We start from the raw sequence: 22649 nt of genomic DNA on the forward strand, positions 1-22649 counted from the left end.
CCCTAGGGGGTCCCATTGCTCTGCTTCCCCTTCCCAACAACACCGCAACTCTAGTGTGGTCTACCACTGTTGAAAATGCAGCCTACCTCAAGTCTCTGTCGCCTAGAGCTTTCATCGCCATGGTGAACGCTGCTTTCCGTCTTTCCATGGCCGATCTCAAGTACATGATGAACATGGAACGCCCAGCAACCTCGATCGCAGATGCTGAGAACCCCCACGAAGACGAACTCACTTGGCGCCTGCAACATACCCCTCAGCCATCCCACATCCCACCTATGGTCAACGGAGTTCAAGAAGGCAGCGTAGCCTCCTTCCCGCTGCGCTTTCGCCACGCGTCAACCTACATCTCGCCCCGAGTAGCTCTGGTCGGCGACGCGGCCCACGTCATCCACCCCCTGGCCGGACAGGGTCTCAACCTCGGTATCGGAGATGTGGCTTCCCTCTCCAAGACGATCGAGTACGCCGTCAACCACGGGATGGATGTCGGTGATATTCTGACTCTGGAACGGTACACAGCAGAGCGATACGCCACTAACGCCAAGATCGGCGCTACTTGCGATGTCCTGCACAAGCTGTATAATGTTCCGGGCCAGGGACCTGTTACGTGGGCTCGGAGTTTCGGTCTGGATGTCATTGATCGCTTACCGTTTGTCAAGAGTTTCTTGATGAAAAATGCGCAGGGCTGAGGACTGCCTCGGTCTCAACGTCATCACACCTCTCACTTTTATTATCTATTGCTATTCCTCTGTGTGTTAGATACGAGCGTTTATTTTGATGGGATCCCTGAGCTTAAGATAACCCAAATGTACACTATCAGGGTGGAACCCCGAGTAACCGGAACAAAAAAAAAAATGGAATGGTAATAAACTTTTGCATGTCATGCTCCAAATTCGACTGCAATCTAAAGTGGGTATTTTGGAATCTCGCAGGTACTTCTCGGTCCTGCGTTCTCGTTTTCTACATGTTCCTTTTTGTATGAATAACCTGCTATATGCGACGTGTCCCCGCTTAAACCCCCGCATCCTCGGTCTTCGGAGCTTCAACCTTGACGGCCTCGAGCTGTTGTGTGACGCCCGAGATATCCGCCGCAGCTGAGGTCTGGCTCTGTTTCTTGGCCAGTCTGGCCTTGACTTCGTCGGGGAGGGCGGTCAGGTCGACCAGGACACCCTCCTTCTCGGGGTGGCCTTCCTCGAGACCCATTTCCTTAACACGAACCTTGCCGGCGGCGAGTTCGTCCTCGCCCAGGATGACGGCGAAGGGGACGCCTCCTTGTTCGGCGGCCTTGAATTGTTGGGGGAGCTTGGGCTTGATCTTGTAGGAGAATTCGGCCTACACGGGGACAGTCAGCTGTCTTCCTGCTTTTATTGTGTAGCGACAATCGCGAAGAGGCTTACCTTGATTCCGGCGTTCCAGAGTTTCTGGCATACATCCATACGTTCCTTGAGCATACCGGTGAAGCCCTTGCCACCAAAGGCCATGACAAAGACATCGACTTCGCTGCTGCGCAGTGCATCGATGCTCTTTTCCCGCTCAAGTCTGGCCTTGGTGATGGAGAAGATACGGTCGACCCCGAATGAGACACCAACACAAGGAATCTGAGCCTTGGGCAAGAACATGCCAACGAGATTGTCGTAGCGGCCACCCGCAGCAACACTCCCAACACCCAGTGTGGGGTCGTTTGATCTGTCGTCATCTTCGAGGTTCCCGGTCTTGGACTTGTCCTTCTTTCCGGACTTCTGGAGCTTCTGTGCTTCGGGGGCTGAGGACGAGATGGCAGGCGCAGAACCTTCGGTAACAACCTCGTAAATGACACCGGTGTAGTAGTCCAGGCCTCGGGCCAGCGACATGTCAAAGGAAATCTTGTCGAGACATCCGAAGGCTTCAAGGTAGTCCATGAGCAATCCCATCTCCTCTAGTCCAGCCTTGGCCGAGGCGTTCGCGATCAGAGACTCGTCCTTCCATAGAGACTCGAGCAGATCTCGAGTGCCCTTCCCAGCCACGTACTTCTCAATCTTGTCGGCCACCTCACCATCCAGTCCCTTCTCCTCGACCATTTCCTTCCGCACATCGGCCCAGGACATTTTATCCAACTTGTCCACAGCGCTGGAGATAGGACGGATCTTCTCCGGCGGCACACCGCAGACCTCGAAGACACCGTCCAGGATCTTCCGGTGGTTGACCTTGATAGTATAACGACCCTGCCATCCGAGTTCCTCAAACACTTCTGTCACGATCCGCAGAATCTCGGCATCGGGAACCATGGGATCAAAGGTACCGGCGATATCAAAATCACATTGGTAGAACTCGCGCATGCGACCCTTGCTCACAGCAGGCTGATCACGGCGATACACCTTGGCAATGTGGTAGCGCTTGATGCTGCGCACGTCGGGGTTCATGGCGAGCCAGCGGGCAAAGGGGACGGTCAGATCGTAACGAAGGGAGCAGATCTCGCCTCCCTGATCCTGAAGGTCGTAGATAAGCTTCGAATCCTCGCCATATTTTCCGGCGAGGATCTCACGCAGCTCAAAGACGGGTGTGTCGAGTGCCGTGCCGCCGTGACGCTTGAAGACATCGGCAATGGTCGAGAAGATCCGATCGCGGAGGAGTGCATCGGACCCGGACCAGTCCTTCGTGCCCTTGGGCGTCTTGAGGTTGAAGGAATTCTTGTTATCCTTGGGCATGGTGTCTACCGGGGGCGAAGACCTGAGGGTGAGGGAAGAAGAGTGGCGGTAGTGGGGGATGGTGGGGTCGCTGGAGGAGAGAGTGAGGGTTGTTGGGCGGACGGCCGCTGTGCTGGAAAGGGACCGACTGAGAGTTACAACGACAACCGGATCAACAATTGCTCGTCGTGCAGAGCGCAAAAAGCCGGATGGAAAGGTGAGCTTCATCCAAGAGTCTTGAGCGGTGAAGCAGATTCGGCTGGTAGGCAATAAATTAATGAGTTTCTATGTTTTTCTGGCCAATCTGATGATCTGATGTTGCTTCTGACTCAGTTCCTACTTCCATTTTTCTGGAGAGTTGCTTGAAAGGGCAAGTTTCTCCGTGTCCGACTCTCAAACAGGGATTCAGGGCTTCCGCTTAGGGCAAGTCACGTGCCACTCTTTCATCTATGATTCAAGTTTCAATCTATGAACGGAGTATATGACTCCTACTAGTGATTGGGGTTAAATAAGGCAGCAGTATCAAACCAAGAAGCCAAGAGGATATGCTATCAATGTCTTGACCACCTGGAGATATAGAGAAAGTCCGCGATGGAGAGCAAAGGAACTGGGTTTCACCAAGCCGAACCCACTACTCAAGATCAACCAACGCAATGTACACTGTGCAGTGATGAACCAGCGCAAGGATGATTTATTAACTGTCTCTACTCAAACTCCTGGCTGCTTATCCACCCAATCTAGTCCAGTTACTTCGCCCCTGGAGTTCTTTTGATAACCTGCATTTACCCTCGGTGTACATACTGGGAGGCATAGTACGCATTGAAGCCCTCTCTGCCAGACCATTGGGGTGAATCCCGACTATCATGGAACGACAAAAGCAAAGGCATCACAGGTAGTTGAATTCCACGACCTATGTCAGCACTCGAGATCTGAGTCAATCATGGTTCGATGGTTTGAGCCCGGCAGACTACCCCATACTTTCCATAAATCGAGCTTCAAATAAGGAAGTGGGGTAGATGTACTCCATATGATCGTCGATCTACATATCCTGAATCTTGACATATCAAAGTCCTTGACAGATTTCTGCTCATGATTATCAATGTTCAGGTTGCATTGCTGATATTGCCTGAGAAGTACACCACGCGCATTAATTATCTGCTGTAAGGTCAGCCGGTCGCACAATCACTTAGAAAAGATGGTAAATAAACGATCATATGGCATCATCCTGACGGCCTGCTCTGTACTTACCGTTGAATTTAGCATTATTACTTCTGTAACTACTCTGTACCTGGCTGAATACTGACCAAGTTCAAGCCCAGTCTTGAGATGCATACCAAGATCTTCTCTGAACCAGTAAATCCGAGTACAGAACATGGTGAGGTTTAGGCCCCCACACTAAGTGTACTATGATTGGTTGTGGATTTTAACCCCACGCGAGGGGTGGCACATGGCCCAGATATCCAAATGCAAGCCAGCAATTTTATTCGTCCTCAACTATCAGTCCTTCCCCAGGTCCCATGTCACTGCGGCGTTAGACTAATGGGCCAGCATCTGCGTAGAACTCGGCCCCTGGTTGGAATTGTAATTATTTCTAGACACCCTGCCACTCGAGAGAGGTTCTGGCTGGTTACCGACCACTGAACTGTGGTCGGTCGCTCTCATTGTTTCGAGGATTCATGAGGTGATGTGGCTTTGATTATTATTTGAGCATATTTTTCGGAAATACCTTCCAAGTACGGATTACCTGACGGCTTCTAGAAAAACAGCAATGCAGGATAGGTAGATTAGATTCAGGTACGCCGTACCTTTTGAGATTCGTACAGCTCAAAACATACAGCATCCTTAGGTTCATTTTCTGTATTGAGCTAGTATTGTAGAACATTGAACTAGGGGTTATCGAACAATGTGGGGTTAATACAATTTGACGATTGGCTACATACATGATTGTGTTTCCACGTGGTTCGGTGGCTGGATTACCTTGACATACAATACAGTACCTTCCAATACCTCTTGTCCCTCGGTTTTTGAGATACAGGTACCAACATATTGAGTCAGATGTTATGCGGGCGAAAGTTGCATGACGACTATTTCGAGCGTTAATTCAAGGTCTCAACAAGTACGATGAGTTCTACTGAATTTATGTGCTTTAGATTCAGGCTCTCAGCACCTCAATCATACGAGTAAGGAGCGCCAAGATTGGTGCTGAGCTCAAAGGCCAGCCTAATATCATGCTGTATTTCACCACAATACTACCTATCCAAGAACTCAAGGTCAGCAATGTACGCCTTGATTGCTAATCCGGTTCTCTAGATACGGACATGTAGAGAACAGCGACTGCTCAGATTGCTGAAGTCAAGAGAAGATGATCAGACCCTCAGAAAATGAGTTACATATCCGCATCAACGGAGGATCACTTGGCCTGCACCTCCAGAAACTCGATTCGCTGATTGTGCCACCGTAGCACAACGTAAGGCCAGTTAAGCCATTGACATAAGCCTGAGCCATTGCCAATGGGCTGGCATCAAATCAGAATCTTTGCAAAGGAGTGACATGCAAAGTCAACCGTAGTATGCAGATATCTCCTCGCACGAAGACCAGGTTCTTGAAGCTGGCCTTTAACCATGCGGTGTACCGTATATGCCATGATAGGACTCTGGCACATACTATTCTTAATGATCTATTCATGGTCGGTCTGGTTTCCAAGAATGATTGCGACCATTATTTCAAGCCCCGGCCCCTCATGTACACCATGTAGGCTTGGCTTGAATTTATCCGATGCTCCAGCCTTGATGAGTTCAGGCCGTGCTCTGTAGATAAACCTGCAAGGCGGCAGTGTGGAGACAGTGGGTGGACTGACGTACTTATTTACCTTCACATTGATGGAGGAATCTCTACGATGACTCGGAGATGTCATAGCAGTATGGTATCTTCCTTAGTGACAAGTCTTAAAGGAACCTGTGTATTATATCCACATAATCATTGAATCGAGAAGAATATTCTGATGGCGACTTCTAACAACTAGGTACCTCTGATCTGTAAGAAAGGATAGGTACCTTACAGCGTCTGGTAACCCACTTTGTTACAGATACCTACCTTACTGTCACTGGTATTGTGATAACATACTCTGTTCCGGGGACCAGCCTCTCCAAAGTGACAGTTTCTTTGGATTTATCCTGGCCGGATCAGATTTCATATAAAAAGAACATTTAAATTAAGAGCTCCTGCTCATAAAGATCACAGCTTTATGGATTCAGACTCTAAAGAACTGTACGTACCATGTATCTAGACACTCAAAAGGAATAGTCGCACCCCAGCCCACCAACGACCAGAACATCCACCGGCCAAAACGGTTCATTCGCCCCCCAAACTCGCTCGGACCCGCCCTTCGCTCTCTCCGTCATAACTAAACGACTAGCAATGGACTAAAAAGCAGTCTAGTATGTCTAGCAGTCCGGAGATTAATATGGTTCGGTCTTATTAACTCCCGTTTGTATGGAGAAACGAAGTTCAGTCAGTGCTTCGTCGACGTCTTTCGTGGTGCCTATCTACCTAGCCTCTGCTCTCAGGTAACCGCCTGCCCGCTCGCTCTCTCACCTCCCCCATCTTCCCATCCACTCTCTGATCTGTGTACCCATCTTCTGTCCTAACGAGTTCTTACTATCATCCTCATCGCCTCAATTCTTCTTTCTCTCCCTCCACGCACTTCGTGGAAGCCACTCTCAACCGCTGTGTTCCTCTCAACATACGGGGTAGTCCCGCCTCTCCCTTCCGCTGCCGTCCAACGACGTTCCGCCCCATTCCTCTCTCTTACTCTGACCAAGTCCCAACGCCTCTTGACTTCTCCAGGTTCCGTGGGTCGTTCAAATTTTATGCACTGCTGATTGAGTTTCACTGGAATTCCTTCATATCTTCTGCTCCTTCCTTGATCGCCAACTGTTTCTTCGGTCACTACCCGCTTATTCTACCGCATCCTCATCCCTCGCGCGGTTTCCAGCGACGACCTCCGCACACGTCCAGCGTTGCTGGCATCAGCTTCCTTTCCCGCGCAAGTCACCAAATGAAGCTGGATACTGCGAATAGAGATATCTTCTGACAAGCATGGGGTCGTTCCTGAGGAGTTTTCGTAATAATGGGGTATGTCCTTTCGCCCGTTCCTGTGCCTACTTGTCTGGCTTCCTAGGTCGGAAGGCCTTCCTTTTTGCCATACTGGCGCTATGTTGGTCTTTTTCTTTCTCTTCTTGTCAGCTTCAAGGAAGCAAGGGGAAGACGCTCTCTATTTCCTTCATTGCTTCTTCATCTCCTTGGCGCTTTGGTCAATTGCTAATTTGTCGCCTTGTCTACCTAGGGATCTACTGCGCCTTCGGTCGGAGCGGTTCCCACAAAGAAAGAACCACAACTTCCCCCGATGACGCCTTTAGAAAAGAGGCTGCTGGACATGGGCCCAATCAGGGAGGATGGAAGCGACAAGTTTTATGGCATGGAGAATGTAAGTTCATTCCCATTGCCGTTCTATTGTGCGCTCTGTTCTCAATTTGCTGACATCCTTCGTCCTCCTTTAGTATGGAAATACCTGGTAAGTCATCTCGCGCATAGCATCGAGTTGCCCTGGAAGGACAAGAAAAGATCATGGAAAGGAACACCACTAAAACCCTGTTCGACAGCTACTGTAATTCGATATTGCAATGTCTTTATTACTCGGTTCCTTTTCGCGAAGCGGTAATCAACTATCCTACAAGGACGCCCATAGACAGTTTGGAAGCAGCGTTGGCGAAGAGTCTCCGTTATCCGAACCCGAACGCTCACCTGGAAGCGGAAGCTCAAGCAGAGAAGCAGAAAGCCGCCAATGCTCAGCGACCAGGTATGCCGCCAAATCCGCAGCAGAAGCCCGAGGACAAGGACTCGCCGGAGTATAAAAAGAAGATGGCACTGCAGACCCTCCCACTCCTGGAAACACAAAACAACGCCGCGAGCTATGGCATGTCGGAATCACTCTTTACATCTTTGAAGGACATTTTCGAGTCTGTCGTTGGAAGTCAGTCCCGCATCGGCATTGTACGTCCGCAGCAGTTCTTGGAGGTCCTCAGGCGAGACCACGAAATGTTCCGGACGGCCATGCATCAAGATGCACATGAGTTTCTGAACCTGGTGCTTAACGAAGTTGTCGCTAATGTCGAAGCTGAGGCTTCAAAACAGCCTCTTCTGGAGAAAAGTCTTCCTGCGCCAGAGACTGCCGACTCTGTAGATCAATCGGCTAGTTCCGGCTCGAAAACCCCCAATACTACTCGTTGGGTTCACGAACTATTCGAGGGTCTCTTGACTTCGGAAACGCAGTGCCTTACATGCGAAAAGGTGTCTCAGCGTGACGAAGTGTTTTTAGACCTTTCAGTGGATCTGGAGCAACATTCATCGGTCACATCCTGTTTGAGGAAGTTTTCCGCGGAGGAGATGCTCTGCGAACGAAATAAATTCCACTGTGACAACTGTGGCGGTCTTCAGGAGGCTGAAAAGAGGATGAAGATTAAACGCTTGCCGCGCATCCTGGCACTGCACCTGAAACGGTTCAAATACACCGAGGACCTTCAAAGACTTCAGAAACTGTTTCATAGAGTTGTTTATCCATACCATCTTCGTCTGTTCAATACAACCGACGATGCCGAAGATCCCGATCGCCTCTATGAGCTGTATGCGGTTGTGGTACATATTGGTGGCGGCCCCTATCACGGACACTACGTTGCAATCATCAAGACTGAAGATCGAGGATGGCTACTTTTCGATGACGAGATGGTTGAGCCGGTGGACAAGAACTACGTCAAAAACTTCTTTGGCGACAAGCCCGGTCTAGCATGTGCCTACGTTCTCTTCTACCAGGAGACAACCCTTGAGGCTGTCTTGAATGAACAGGAGCAAGAAAATATGGACTCAAACCTGACCGCTACCGACACAAATGACATTCCCTTGAAGCAGAATGGGTTCCCTCAGTCGCCTTTGGCCCACGTTCACAGCGCTTCTCAGATCCCTTCTCATGAAGATCACTACAGACCAAATGGCCTCAGGCGAGCTCCTACCGCGCCTCAGCTTTCTACTCACCACGAGCATGGAGATCCCGAAAGCCCTCCTCCTTTCAGTCCGCTTATTCCGACCCCTCCTGTCCCTCCCATTCCCGAAGGGGTTGCCACAGCTTCAGGCCCACCAAAGAGTGATGCGCAGGCCAAGAAGGAACGAGCTCGGGAAGAAAAGGAGCGAAAGGCGGCTGAGAAGGAAAGGGAAAAGGCCGAGAAATTGCGCCGAAAGGAGCAGGGAGCAAAAATGAAGGAAAATCAACGCCGTGAGGAGGCTGAGCTCAAGGCTGCTCTGGAAATGAGCAAAGCTTCCAAAGCTGAGGAGGACCGTCGCCATATCCCTGAAAACGGGAAGGAGAAACAAGGTGGTGGTCTGAGCCGACTGAAACGGGGCAGCAAAAGCTTCAGCCACAGACTCGGCAAGGACAAAGAGACCCGGAGTGTCTCGTCGGATCTGCCACCTGTACCTATCCCAGAGCATCCAACCTCGCAAAGTGGGCCGACATCCGAGCAACAACAACAATCACATCCAAATCACGACCAGCCCCCGAATCCACACCAGCTCGGCAAGCCTACGATAAAAGAGGACGAGCAAGTGAACCACAAAGACTCCAAACACGAACGTACCGGACATGGAAAATGGAGAAGTTTCAGCCTCAGAAAGAAGTCGTTCAGCATTCTCTCATAACGACCGTTATCTCGAAGGTCGACATTGCTGCATTTCAACGGACTTGCATAGTTTTGCACATAATACCCGGACATTTACCGTACATATTTCGCTTGATGTATGATCATATTTTCCCCTTCAGTACCGGTATCTATTATCTGCGGCGAGATGACACCTACGGCACAGTTTGCTGTCAAGGTAGCTGCGATTTCGTGAGACCGATCTTGTCTTATTTTCTTTCCTTCGATTATCTTTGACATTTCACGCATCTATGTGTCTATCTTCTTTTCCATATGGTCGATCTTGTGATACCCCTGCCCGGGTCACAGTGGCGTGCATGAGGCGTTCAGCGAATTCTTCTTACACTTTTCTTCAAGTGACACGGGAACGGTGTACAGGTAGCGTTTACTTCATGGTTATGAGAATATCCGTACGGTTTTCGGAGAGTGAAAGGGTTCGCTTGGGACATATGGTCTGTGTAACTATAAGGTGAATATTGTCTCCCAAGTCCGACAGACACTTTGTTACAGAACCTTTCTCGTCTTTTATTGCCATAGAACAATCAAGATTTATCTGTTGCAGTGCCTTGAAAGTTCTATGATACCGATTAAGTGAGCAGATGCATCTACAACTGGGAACGTCGATGATTCTCGTAAACATGCAATTGTCGCACGAATCTAGCTGGATGCGATATTTAAAACAGGAGTTCTTTGGACCACTCGCTGGGAATCAATCACATCATCTGTCATTCATGCAGTATGTGACTCGAGATCCTGTGGCGGAACGATCACGGATGAGGTAGTCCTATTTCGCAACATCACTTAGTACATGGCTCACTCATCCTATACGGTAAAGCCATTCCGTCGTGTAGAGACAAGCCGATGATGCGTTTGAAGGACCCCTGAGAAGAGACTGCTTATCCTAATCCTTCTATAACGTTGAAAACAAGGTACTCAAATGGCAACTTTCACCCAAGAATGAGCTCGTAAATGATTATAGTTGTGTTGATCACGATTAGGGGTACTGCAACGTGATCGATAACCGTCAGCTCAGCCTCATATAGCCCAACCTCTGATACAACGAAGCAACAAAAACAGGCAGGAGTGAACGGCGGAATCCACAGTGGCTTACTTCGCATTACGGTCCGGACACTAGCGATCAAATTCACGGATTTGGCCTTGATACTTGTGCTGTCGTATGTCGCGCCGAAGGCAGGGTCTGCCTGTGTGCGGCCCCATCCAACTACAGCAGTTGGTTAGTCTCAGCATCGGTATCGGCAACGCTCGAGCAAGCTCGTAGAAGTGAAGTGCGGAGGAGGGATAGAGCAAAGGAGATCGCGTACTTCTTGCCAGGAAACGGTCTTCAGAGAGGATGGCCACGGCGTTGATTAATAGGCAGCATACTGCGATGGTGTCAGTTTAACTAGGGCTGTATGGGATAGGAGAAGGTGCGTACCGTAGACGAGTTTTCCGAGGCCGAAGAGGAACATCTTTGCGACTGCTCGATTTGCTTGCGCGTGGTGAGAATGGGTGTGGAGGGTTGGATTGTGTCGAGGCGGAGATGACTTGGGCTCGGCGGCCAGGCCAGATGGTCGATGTTCGTTGACGTGTGGGGAAGAAGGGGAGCTCTGCTGGAATGACTTCACTTACCCTGACGGAACCGGGTTTATGCTCAACGTTCTCGCTGCATCACAATGGGGGGTAATGTCGGTAGGCATGATCCGATTGCTATGCTCAATATGGGACTTGCTAATTGTTGGTTTTTCGTTTAGTTTTTCTGTTGTTGACCGTGTTGCTTCCGGTCCTTGTTTGTCTCCACCTTTTCGTTGCTCCCTACACCAAGGTCGAGGAGTCGTTTCATATACAGGCTATACATGATATTCTGAAATATGGCATTCCTACGGATGATTTCGCTGGTGTTCTAGCGCATTATGATCATTCCACGTTTCCAGGAGCGGTGCCTCGAACCTTTGTCGGGGCTGTTGTTTTGTCCGGGCTGTCGCAGCCGTTCATCTGGTTGAATGAGAATATTGATAAGCAAACTCTCGGTATGCGTTTCCCTAGCTTGCGCTTTGATGAGCGAGTCTAGCAGCTGATGTTATGCTCACATAGCTCGAGGTATCCTCGGCCTGTTCAATGCCGTGTCGCTGATATTGTTCGCGCTCGGCGTACGGCGAGCGTTCGGACAGACTACGGCCATTTGGTATCTGCTGTTCCAAGCGAGTCAGTTTCATATCATCTACTATGCCTCCAGGACTCTCTCCAACATGTTCGCCTTTGGCATTACTACATTGGCAATGCGGGCTCTTCTCCCGGAACCTGTAGCTCCCGATGTCTACAGGAAGAGATGCCGAGTGGCCTTGTTCCTGTTAACGATTGCTGGCATTATTTTCCGGTCCGAGTTGGCCCTATTTCTGGCTGCGCATACGCTGTTTCTCTTTACTACGGGTCGTATCAGAGTCATACAGGAGATCATCCCGGCCGGGACTCTGGGACTTGCGGTTGGACTGGCCATCACTGTGCTGGTGGATTCGTTCTTCTGGCAGCAGTTTCCCTTGTGGCCAGAGCTCGCTGCCTTCAAGTTCAATGTCATCTCAGGGCAAGCCTCCGCTTGGGGAACGCACCCATGGCACTTTTATTTCAGTGGCGCCATCCCGCGCCTGCTGCTGAACCCCTTGACCTATCTACTCGCAGTCCCCTTCGCCCTCACGCACCCATCCACCCGCTCTTCCGCAGCGTACATCCTTATCCCCTCTCTCGTCTTTGTCGCCATCTACAGCGCTCAACCGCACAAGGAATGGCGTTTCATCGCATACACAATCCCACCCTTAACCGCCGCCTCAGCCCAAGGGGCTTCCTACATTTGGACGCACCGCGCCAAATCCATCATCTACCGTCTACTCTCCTTCGCCCTAATAGTCTCAACAGCCGCATCATTCTTCCTCTCGAATTTCGTCCTCCTGCCCGCCTCATCGGCAAACTATCCCGGCGCTCGCGCTCTCAACACCCTCCACAGCCGCGCCAACAACACCAAACCCGTCATCAACGTCTACCTCGGCAACCTCGCCTGCCAGACAGGCGTCACCAGATTCCTGGAGATGCCTCCTCCCCAGATTCCCGAGGAAGCCTCCCAAAAGAGCGACCTCCCCGCCCTCGAGAGCGCGGGTTCGGTCTGGAGATACGACAAGACAGAAGACGAGACCGCCAAGTCTTTCCCTCCCTTCTGGAAACGGTTCGACTACGTGCTCATTGAGCCGAGCGAAGAGAAGAAAGTCCGTACTGCATCGGGCCGGCCTAATAGCTGGGAGGAGGTCGAGGTGATCAATGGATTCGCGGGGCTGAGGATCCTGCGTCCTGGCGATGGGGCCACTGGCCAGCTTGAGGAGCGGGTCTTCAGCACGTTACTTGGTCCCGAGGGTGCTCGGTACTGGACGATGGTCAGGGATTATGCTCGGGAACATGTCACGCGCGGGTGGTGGGCGGAGTTGAGGATGGAGCCCAAGATCAAGATCATGCGGCGTATTTGGTGATATTGTTCATTGACAGTGTATGTTTGTTCTCTATCTATCTTCTTGCGTAGGCCATGAACCAAAGAGCCAGAAAAGTACACCAGAATCGAAGCTATTGGATATCACTGCAAACCGTACGTCACACCTCCATAATTACAAGCCTTTGAAGTAAATCCCGTTGTAGTATTGTTTCTCTCTTCAATCCTCACGGCTTTCCAGCCGGTCCAGTCTCTTTTCCAAGTCGCGGACCCATGGTTCGACTAAGTCGATGTTGCTCTTCATCGCTGCCTCGCTCTGACCCATCTTCTCTTCGACCGCCTTCAACCCTTCACGCCATTGCTCAATTTCCCGCGTCATCTCCGCGTGTCTCTTCTCGAGCTCATTGAGTGAATCTGCTGCCTGCGCGGCCCCCGCGTGGATGGCACGGAGGGAACGTAACCGCTCGAGCACGCTGGGTAGAATAGGATGAAGGGACTGGATAGTAGGGAGGGTAGCGTAGAGGGCTTGGATCTTCGTGGCTTGTTCGTCACGCTGAGTAGCTGCTTGGTCGATTTCTGTGGCCGACGAGGATGACACCGACATGTCGGAGGTGTGCTCTACCGTGGCGGTAGCGATGCGGGCGTTCTGAGCGGCTTTGGCGGCGTCAACTGCACGTTTCCGCGCCGAAGCGAGTGCCTCGGTGTCCGCGGTCAGTCTTCGTACACGGCTTGACAGGGCCTCGAGGTGAGTGGTCGTGAATGTTGTCGAGGGTGGAGCGGACCCAGTAGTTGGTACGGCCGATGCGGGGGTTGGACCGACAAGAATATTTGTGAGTGTGGATAGTCGGGAGGTGAGGTGGTCCAGGGCCGGAAGGACGGGCTGAAGTGCAGGCTCCGAGATGCCGTCAGAAACAAAGGGATTGGAGGAGCTGGAGATGCCCATGGCGGCTTCAATTAATGCTAGCCGGCCGTCAAAGGCTGCAGCATGTGCCAGAACGCCAGCGGACGACGGAGTCCCCGCATCCTCTGTCGCAGTCGTCTCGTCAGCCCTGTTCGATTCGCCTGGAGCGCCTTGAAAAGAAGTCAACACGAGCTTCTGGGACAGCGTTGTGGCAGCGGAGTGCGGTCCTGACGCATTTCGAGAAGATCCATGAAGGTTGTCCAGCGCCCGGCTCAGTTCCAGCACACCGTCATCTACCGTTTCGACATGTTGCTCGGTGGATTCCGCTTTTGTTTGTCGTGAGGTCATCTCGTCCTTCAATTCCTCCACTTCCCTGCGCAGACGGGCCAGCTTCCTCTCAAAGCTCTCCTCCTCATTGTCGCTGAAATCACCCACTTCCTCTATCCCATCATCGCCTCTCCGTCGTCGACGGCTCTTGCTTCTGTATGATTTTCGTTTGAGGGCAATGCTATCGGAGAAGTTGATATCGCGGGCGTCTACAGTAGCCCCCAAGAAATGAGCGCGCGCCTCGTCTACATCGACTCCTTGTCGGTCAATGTCGGAGTTTGAGCCAGCGTCATCATCCGCGTTGGAGGTGGTGCGAATCGTTGCAGTCTTCGAGTTTTTGTACGTTAGATGGTTTAATTCTTGGAAATATGACCTTGCTTTCAATTGGCAGGACTAACGGGAAGTGTGGATGCCTCATCGGTCAGATCTGGGGTTTCGTAGATATCGGGGGCTGGATCCTAACGAGACACATATTGTCAATTGAGGCCAAGCACGCTGACAAAAGTGGAGTGAGACACGACAACTTACTAGGTCAGGAAGACCGGCATATTTCTTGTTGAATGACATGCCACGAGCTTGCAATGGCAACCTGCCTATCGAACAAATTCAAATATATGATGATGATGATGTTATTGTTGTTACCTCTGAGATTAGTACTTAGTTTGGGCGCATGTTTACTGCGTGGCACGTGAAAGGGGTATCCACCTCCTTGAGGCCTGAACTTTCAGGTACCATCAACAGTAACACTTGGCAGTCTCAGTCTCTTCTCCACCTTTTATTGATTCCACATTTTCATATGATACTGGTCACTGCGTCATGCCAAAGTTTGGATAGAACGGGATATTTGGGTGTGCCATGAGATCTGAGATGGGCCATATTGTGATCGACTTCAAAGGCTGCAGCTGCTGCACTTATACATGGCATCGAATGTCTCATCTATCCCGTAAATTCAGGTACCATGTAGTCGCAATGAGCCTAATAGTAACAACCCACAGCCACAGTCACTCTGACAGGGGTGTTTGTCCGACTGGCTGATGATAAATGAGATGACAGGATTATATCCACTTATCCAGTAAAGATATTGCAGTAGTCAGGACGTAAAGGAGAGTTGAGAGGTTGTCTTGCACGTGTCAGCCTCGGTGGTAAGCGGGGGAAGGAGCGAGGCGGGAACTGTTCCTGAATTGGGAGTTGTGGAGAGGATGCCCAGGCAAGCACATGAAAGCGAAGGTGATCACTTTCCCCCAGACTGCCTTATTTTAATCCCATTTCTCCCTCTTTTAACTGTCGAAAGACATCATCCTTCCCTTCCTGTGATATCTGCAATTGCTTTGAACTCATTCCTATCCATCTAGGCCCTATTATCTGTTATCAACTACCCCTCATCATCCATCATGGCTGCCCCCGCAGACGTCACTATCAAGAACCTCAATGGAGAGTGGACGATGGTATGAGCCCTGGATTCTTCGCAAGTTCTATTTCGCATCTTGCTGACTGTAGATGCTAAATCCAGGAGAAAAACATCTCCGATCCAACCGACCCTGTTCTCACATTGGTATGTCATGAAGCCATATTCTCTGGTCTCTTGAGCTCAATACATTCTTACTGATGTCCTCATCCAGCAAGGTGTCAGCTGGGTCACTCGCAAAGCTATCTCATACGCCACTGTGACCCTAATTGTCAAGGAGTATCCCGACTCGGAAGATGCGAAGCTGGTGCACATCGATATCGATCAGGTCCTGACAGGAGGTCTCAAGGGCACAAGCGAGAAACGCCAAACGGATTGGCTGGAGCGCGAGCACAACGACCACATTTTTGGCAAGATCATGGGGCGGTCGCGGCTGCTCCGCGGCTCTAAGGGCGATGATGGCAAAGTCCGCCCTGCCGTCGATATCAACACCAAGATCGATGACCCCAAAGTGAAGCAGTTCCTGCGGGGCGAGATCCTTGCAGATGGTAGCCCGTGCGAGGGTTTCCTCGTTGACAACGAGGGCGAGGAGTATGGTGAAGGCGAGTGTCTCTTCCTGCAGAGCTTCGTCGTTAATCAGGACAGTGGATACGGCTGGACCGCAGAACAGGTTCGCATATCTTGATGCACATTTGCCTGAGATGGCGACAGATACTAACCTTTGTATAGATTTGGGGCTTTGAGACAATCAACGGACAGCGTTACCACACTCGCCGTGTGGTTGTCGCCAAGGATGGCGAGTTCAAGATGGCTCGTCTTGTTTATATCTTTGTCAAGAAGCTGGATGCGTAAAATTTTTTCCTCTTCACTGGACCATGAAGCATGGTGCCATGGGACAGATATCGGTCATAGACCCTAATTAAGGGTCAGGAGGACTTGTGTTGCTCTCTCTTGAGCTATGGAACGCCTCATTACATGTCGCGGCCCTTGGTGGAAACCACGATTATCGACCTATTGTTAGTTATAGAATCGACTATGTGTTCATGAATCTCTACTTGCATCCACGTAGTCTTGGGCTGTCAGGGTCTTGTCCAGACTGATTTATAAGTTACTTAAGTTACCCGGGCACCTAGCGTACACACCGGAGACAGGTAAAGAAGGAATAGGCGGAGCTATCTAGCTCATTTCCGATCGTGAGTAATTGAATTGTTTCTAAGAGGACTCCTACAAGTCTACAACTTCGGATTGGTCTCAAACTCTTATAGAAGTCGTCTCTCATTTTTCCCTTTTTCTGAAAGTTTGCAACTTGTGATATATCCTACATTCTTTTTCCAGAGAAAAGGCATGACCAAACTGAACTCTTCGACATAGTCTGCGCAGAATAGCACATTGAACGTGATGGCCATGTCGGTAGCTGGTTATAGCTATATCGCAATCAATGACGTTCGAGACAGACGGGGTGCACCTGATACCTGGATCATTTGATGTCCCTTCTGTCAATCAAGACTACCTCATCACAGCCTCTGCCCTCTTTTGGTGTGCAGAGACTGGATACAGAGTACTTAAGGTAGGTAACCACCTACAAGATATGGTGAACCAATATACTAGGCAATGACGATCATACAGCTGACTTCAGACACACGATCTCACAGCCGATGCTCGGTACAATTTTCCGTCCATCTAACAGGTGATACAAAAGTCTTGGAAGCTAATCGAAAATAAAGGACTATGCTTGTTCAATTATGCAGGAAAAAAAAAAGGTCAATTTATTCCCGAAAGACGAGGGAGATCCAGAGACATGCATGTCATCAAACGGTATATCGAATATTAGTTTTGCAATTTCGCTCTTTCCCTGCTATATATTCCTTTTTTTGTTTCTTCAAACTTGACGTACTTTCATGAATGTGTGGGCATCACAACATGGGCCTTGGTGCTAATGGCATCTTCACTGCGCCACAGGCTGGTCACAGTCTTCTGCTGGGTGTAGAATTGCAGGCCGGGCTTGCCGTAGAAGGTGTTTGCACCGCCACCGGCGATACTCTTCTTGTTGCCGGTGAAGGAGAACATGGGCAGGGGGACGGGGATGGGGACGTTGATGCCGACCTGGCCGGCTTCGATGTCCTTCTGGAAGCGCGAGGCGGTCGAGCCGGAGCGAGTGAAGACGGCGGCTCCGTTACCATACTCGTTCTTGTTGATGAGTTCAATGGCGTCGTCCAGCGTGGGGACGTTGAGGCAGACGAGGACGGGGCCGAAGATTTCCTCCTTGTAGCATTTCATGTCGGGGGTCACGTTAGTGATGATAGTTGGGCCGACCTATGAGGGCATGGTTTAGCGGAGGCGAAACAGAAAGGGTTTAATGATAGGAGCGTTGAGCTTACAAAGTTGCCGTTGGGATACTTCTCAGGCTTGTAGCCCCTGCCATCCAGAAGGATGGTGGCACCCTCCTGCTCGGCACTGGCAATCAAGTCTTCGATGCGCTTCTTGCTCTCGCGGCTGATGACAGGGCCGAGATCGGCACCCTCTTCGAAACCCCCGTTGACGTTGAGAGCCTTGGCTCGCTCGGCCATCTCAGGAAGCCACTCTTTGGTTTCGCCGACCATGACCACCGTGCTCAGGGCCATGCACCGTTGTCCAGCGGCACCAAAGGCAGCACCGACGATGGCGTTCAGGGTCTGGTTCTTGTTGCAGTCGGGCAACACCGCGGCGTGGTTCTTCGCACCCAGGTTGGCCTGGACACGCTTGCCATTGGCAGAGCCCCGGGTGTAGATGTATTCACCCGCACGGTTGCTACCAACGAAGCTGATGGCCTTGATGGCTGGCTCGTCGATGATGAAGTCAACGGTCTTGGCGGAGCCGTGGACGATGTTGATCACACCTGGAGGAAAGCCGGCCTCCCGGGCCAGCTCAGCCAGGATCATGGCAGCCCCGGGGTCCCGTTCCGAAGGCTTGAGGATTATGCAGTTACCGGTGATCGTTGCGATAGGGATGCACCACAGAGGGATCATTGCGGGGAAGTCTGGGGAGGAGCGGTTAGTCTCGGAGAAAGGACGGGGGTATCCACCAGGCAAAAGGTACAAGGCAAGGGCTTACTGAAAGGGCAAATAGCTGCAACCACTCCCAGGGGCTCCCTGTAGCTTCTGGTCTCCATATCCTTGGCGACTTCCAGGACTTCGCCGGTCATTTGGGTGGTGATGCCACAAGCGGTCTCTGCGACTTGCAGGCCGCGAAGGACGTCACCCTTGGCATCGGCAAAGGTCTTACCCTGCTCGAGGGTGATGGACGCCGCGAGACGGTCCCAGTTTGCACGGATGAGGTTGACAAACTTGAACATGATCTGCTGCTTGGCGATAATACTGGTTGCCCGCCAGGCAGGGAACGCCTTTTCAGCGGAGGCAACGGCGGCACGCAGCTCCTCATCGGTGCTCTGAGGCACGCGGGTGACGAGATTGTTGGTAGCAGGGTCATTCAGGTCAATCCATGTGGTGGATTTGGAAGACACAAACTCGTTATCAATAAAGTTGGTGGTATCGATGGGGTTGGCGATCGGGGTGTGATCCGTCGGGTACTCGGTGGCGGTTGTAGCCGCGGAAGTGGTTGCGGGGGCGAGCTGCTGCGCAGTGGCGTGTAGTCTGCGGGTAGCAACAAAGGACGATGATGATGTCGACATTGATGCAGAAGCCCGCTGAGAAGCCAATACTGAGGAAGAGGAGCCTGAGGAAGTCGACAGCGATCGCGCTGCGGATGAAGCTGCTATCCTGGCTGAGGAGGCAGTGGCTACGGCCGTGCGGGGAGAAGCAGCGCGGAGAGCGGGGAGGGAACGAGCAAAGGACCGACTGGCGGCCATGATGAATAGAGAAGGGCGAGGGTAGGGGAGAGTTGAAGATGATAAGCGTGTGAAACTGGAGTCTGGAGTAGTTGATAAAATGAAAAGGATTAAAAGAGAGCCTGTGGGGGAAATAGAGCAGGATATAAGTCGAAAGTCCGCGGGGATTATCAAGAAAGGGAGCTGTTGTTGTTGGACGGATTCCGGGCTTGTCTGCGATCCAAACACTTTAGAAGCACCGAGGTCAACCGAACACCCTTCGGCGACAAAAACCAATCGTAACGACTGGAACAACTTGCCTGCTTGATGAATGAAGTCCTGAACCCGTACCATTTCCGCACTACAATGTACCTGCAGTCTGTCCCTCTTATCTGAGTCTATCTTCTACTCTCTATATCCTTCTCGCAGCCTATCTTACTCAGGATATATCCGTCAGGCTTCCTGTACTTGGAATGAAGTGTCTGCATCACTTGCAGCACTGATAATTGGCATCTTGACCAGAGTACTTCGTACGTCCAAAGGAATTCGGCACGACTATGGCTAAAAGTTAAAATTGGATGAAATTTCGCTATCTCAAATTCAATACTACTTTACAGAATCCATCGCATCTACCACTCCTTCGGAGCTTGGCAATGGTGTTCTTTTGTTCTCATGTCTCGTCACAGGTGGCCATCTTCTCTCGAGATCTTGCCTTACCGACCATGAAAAACCAAGGATATCAGAGTACAACGACTAATTGAACGCTGCAATAAATATAAAATTGGAATCTTCAATGTCACCTTTCCATTTTCAAGTTTGCGTCTTGGTGACTTATCATCGCCCGTCTCCTCCCCAAGCATTGGCACATCTGCTTTACTGGGCAGACGACCGGGTGTTACGCTTGGTCGCTGCGCCCTTGGCAGTGTCTGCCGCAGAGCTGACAGCTTCGCTGGCCTTCTCCTTGGCGGCGGTGGCGGCCTCCTTGCCCTTCTTAGCGGCGGCGGCAGGGGCAGGGCTGCTGGCTCCAACAGCGCCCACAATGACGAGGATCATGGTCAGAAGGAGGGCTCCCAGACCACCGGCGACCTCAGGAACTTGCTTGACAGCGTTGACGGGATCTTGCTTGGCAAGACCAACGAAGTAGTCAACCTTCTCACGGACGTATGTCACTGGGGCCTCCCTGAAGCTGACGCTGGGGGTGGCACCCTTCTCCTCAGGCTTGGGCTTGGAGGCTTCCTCCAGAGCAACTTCAACGGGGTGCTTGACATCAAAGGTCTCCTTGCGGAGCTTCTCAGCATCTTCAATGGAGTGACCAATGTAGATGTTGTCGAACAGAATGTCGTTCTGCATGGTCCAGATCTCGAAACCAACCTGCTCGCTTGTCAGAATGGAGAAAACAACTGCGGACACAGAACGAAGGAACTTACAGCGCCCATAGGCTCGAAGTTAGAAGGAGTCTTGTCCTCGAAGTAGGCGGGGTTGGGGATCTTGCGAGGCTTCCAAATACCCTTGTAGGCGGGGTTGTCGATCATAGGAGCGGTCCACTTGCCCTTGTAGGCGGGGTTCTTCTTCATGGGAGGAGTCCAGGGGCCACATCCGGAGACTTCGTTGCACTTGGGGTTGGGAACAGTAGGAGGAATCCAGTCACCGTCCTCCTCGTCATCCCAGTCCTCGGGCTTCTCGGCCTCGGGATCAGGGATGCTGGTGGGCTCGTCCTCAAGCCAGTCCTCGGGCATAGTCGCCTCCTCGTCCACGACTTCGTAAGGAGCGTTCTCATCCCAGTCGTCAGGCTTCTTGGCCTCAGGGTCGGGGATCTTGGCTTCGTCCACCCAATCGGCGGGCTTCTTGTCCTTGGGGTCGTCGATCTCCTTCTCTGGATTGACGGGGGGGTTGAAGTCCTCAAGCAGGGTACCGTTCTTGACAGCCTCGCCGTCAATCAGGATCTGGAAGGACTGATCGGGCTTGACGATTAAAGTGTACACGGCGGTGAGCTTAGAGGTACGAGCGGCAGGAGGAGCCGTCAGGTGCTTCTCCTCGTATTCGCCGGTCTTGGGGTTCTTGTGACGGAAAATGAAGTGAACCTAGAGTACTGTAAGTGATTATTCGGGGGGAGAACCTTGCCTCGGTAACCAAGGGCTCTCATTTCATACCTTATTGGTAGCACCACACTTGTCGGGACCAAACATGATCACGTAGGGAGTAGCGTTGGAGAACTCCTCGGCGTGGAGCTTCTTGTTCTCCTGGAGGAGCTTCATGTAGGCACCACCGCAAACAAGAGAGTCTTTTGTGGGCAAGCGTCAGTATACTCCATGCAATTGTCAGGAGCTGATATGACCTACTCTGTGGCTTGACCTCATACTGAACAACCAGGGTCTTGCCCTTGTTGTCGATCTTCTTGGGGAACTTCGCAGAGATGGCATGGTGAGCCGCGACGTTCTTGACAACCAGACCCTTGTCGCCGACCATGCCGTTCAGTACGGTAGGTTCCTCGACGGCCCATTCACCGACGTAGGCCCAATCCTCCTCCGCCTTGGAGTCCTCCTTCTTGGCGTGAGACGGAGTCCATCTCGAGTCCCAATCGCCGGTGAACTGCTCGAGGAAGGGAGCTTTCAGGGTAGTAGGCTAATGGAGAGTCGATCGTCAGCGATGCGGAGCGACAGTGGGGGATAGTGGGATGATAGGACGCGACTTACGGTGAAGGTAGGCTTCTCCACGAGCGAAGTAGCGTCCGCCTTCTTCTCAGTCTCCTCAGCGTGAGCTTGGCCCATCAAAGTGGCCGAGGAGACGAGGGCGCCAGTGATAGCTGCGTTGAGACGCATGATGGACGATGACGGGATTGAGACTAGATTTACCCGAGAAGCTCTGAATACGAATGGTAGACAAGTAAGTAAGCAAGCAAGCAAGCAATTGAACCTCCGTAGAGGAAACAATGAAGTATTTGTTTGGGGAAGGGGAAGCTGTACCACAAGATGATCCACACAGAATGAAGTAAGGGAAGGAAGGGAAGAAGAGGACAACTGGGCGAGAATAATTGTTATATAGGTAGTAAGAAGGGATAGAAGTGAGGCCAGGTACCACTAACTACTACTCAGAGCAACTAGAGTAGACAGCAACAATGCAAGTGACAAAGCAGTACTTCCAGTGCTTCCAGAGCCGGGAAGTTCAAGGTGGCCTCTTCGTGCTGTGAGCCTTGATTGCTTCTTGGGGTAAGGTCCCGCCTGCCTATTGTGGTTTAGCGGTGCTTCTCCAATGTTCTGTCAATAACCAGAATCGATCTAACGGAGTATCTGCTTCTGCTATCTGCAGATAGATAATAGTCAGACAGGTCATTGAGCTCAATTT

The 22649-nt window shown here is 51.3% G+C and overlaps 8 protein-coding genes across 8 annotated transcripts; 3 read left to right on the top strand and 5 right to left on the bottom strand.

Moving 5' to 3' along the window:
* Nucleotides 1-1008: 1008 nt before the first annotated feature.
* Nucleotides 1009-2888, bottom strand: HTS1 (histidine--tRNA ligase; the record flags this gene model as incomplete). The annotated part of the gene is made up of 2 exons (XM_026761475.1): nucleotides 1009-1329; nucleotides 1395-2888. The coding sequence occupies 2 exons, from the start codon at nucleotides 2886-2888 to the stop codon at nucleotides 1009-1011; spliced, it is 1815 nt and encodes a 604-aa protein (XP_026619013.1).
* A 4177-nt stretch (nucleotides 2889-7065) lies between these two features.
* creB (ubiquitin C-terminal hydrolase CreB) lies at nucleotides 7066-9407 on the top strand (the record flags this gene model as incomplete). The annotated part of the gene is made up of 2 exons (XM_026761674.1): nucleotides 7066-7146; nucleotides 7254-9407. 2 exons carry the CDS (start codon nucleotides 7066-7068, stop codon nucleotides 9405-9407), a joined length of 2235 nt encoding a protein of 744 aa, XP_026619014.1.
* A 946-nt stretch (nucleotides 9408-10353) lies between these two features.
* CDV56_108163 (YOS1 family protein) lies at nucleotides 10354-10875 on the bottom strand (the record flags this gene model as incomplete). Its single annotated transcript, XM_026761782.1, has 4 exons — nucleotides 10354-10457; nucleotides 10518-10628; nucleotides 10729-10788; nucleotides 10842-10875. 4 exons carry the CDS (start codon nucleotides 10873-10875, stop codon nucleotides 10354-10356), a joined length of 309 nt encoding a protein of 102 aa, XP_026619015.1.
* A 204-nt stretch (nucleotides 10876-11079) lies between these two features.
* Nucleotides 11080-12915, top strand: CDV56_108178 (dolichyl-P-Man:Man(7)GlcNAc(2)-PP-dolichol alpha-1,6-mannosyltransferase; the record flags this gene model as incomplete). The annotated part of the gene is made up of 3 exons (XM_026761797.1): nucleotides 11080-11095; nucleotides 11158-11433; nucleotides 11498-12915. The coding sequence occupies 3 exons, from the start codon at nucleotides 11080-11082 to the stop codon at nucleotides 12913-12915; spliced, it is 1710 nt and encodes a 569-aa protein (XP_026619016.1).
* Nucleotides 12916-13092: 177 nt separating this feature from the next.
* On the bottom strand, nucleotides 13093-14667 carry CDV56_108234 (uncharacterized protein; the record flags this gene model as incomplete). The annotated part of the gene is made up of 3 exons (XM_026761853.1): nucleotides 13093-14427; nucleotides 14499-14558; nucleotides 14629-14667. The coding sequence occupies 3 exons, from the start codon at nucleotides 14665-14667 to the stop codon at nucleotides 13093-13095; spliced, it is 1434 nt and encodes a 477-aa protein (XP_026619017.1).
* Nucleotides 14668-15491: 824 nt separating this feature from the next.
* CDV56_108303 (uncharacterized protein) lies at nucleotides 15492-16357 on the top strand (the record flags this gene model as incomplete). The annotated part of the gene is made up of 4 exons (XM_026761922.1): nucleotides 15492-15545; nucleotides 15611-15652; nucleotides 15720-16175; nucleotides 16235-16357. The coding sequence occupies 4 exons, from the start codon at nucleotides 15492-15494 to the stop codon at nucleotides 16355-16357; spliced, it is 675 nt and encodes a 224-aa protein (XP_026619018.1).
* A 1044-nt stretch (nucleotides 16358-17401) lies between these two features.
* Nucleotides 17402-19349, bottom strand: CDV56_108348 (CoA-acylating methylmalonate-semialdehyde dehydrogenase; the record flags this gene model as incomplete). The annotated part of the gene is made up of 3 exons (XM_026761967.1): nucleotides 17402-17818; nucleotides 17884-18521; nucleotides 18596-19349. The coding sequence occupies 3 exons, from the start codon at nucleotides 19347-19349 to the stop codon at nucleotides 17402-17404; spliced, it is 1809 nt and encodes a 602-aa protein (XP_026619019.1).
* An 831-nt stretch (nucleotides 19350-20180) lies between these two features.
* clxA (calnexin) lies at nucleotides 20181-22126 on the bottom strand (the record flags this gene model as incomplete). The annotated part of the gene is made up of 5 exons (XM_026762038.1): nucleotides 20181-20678; nucleotides 20735-21388; nucleotides 21458-21588; nucleotides 21647-21929; nucleotides 22001-22126. The coding sequence occupies 5 exons, from the start codon at nucleotides 22124-22126 to the stop codon at nucleotides 20181-20183; spliced, it is 1692 nt and encodes a 563-aa protein (XP_026619020.1).
* Nucleotides 22127-22649: the final 523 nt, after the last annotated feature.

Source organism: Aspergillus thermomutatus (genome assembly GCF_002237265.1).
Source record: "Aspergillus thermomutatus strain HMR AF 39 chromosome Unknown NODE_1, whole genome shotgun sequence".
NCBI lineage: Eukaryota > Fungi > Ascomycota > Eurotiomycetes > Eurotiales > Aspergillaceae > Aspergillus > Aspergillus thermomutatus.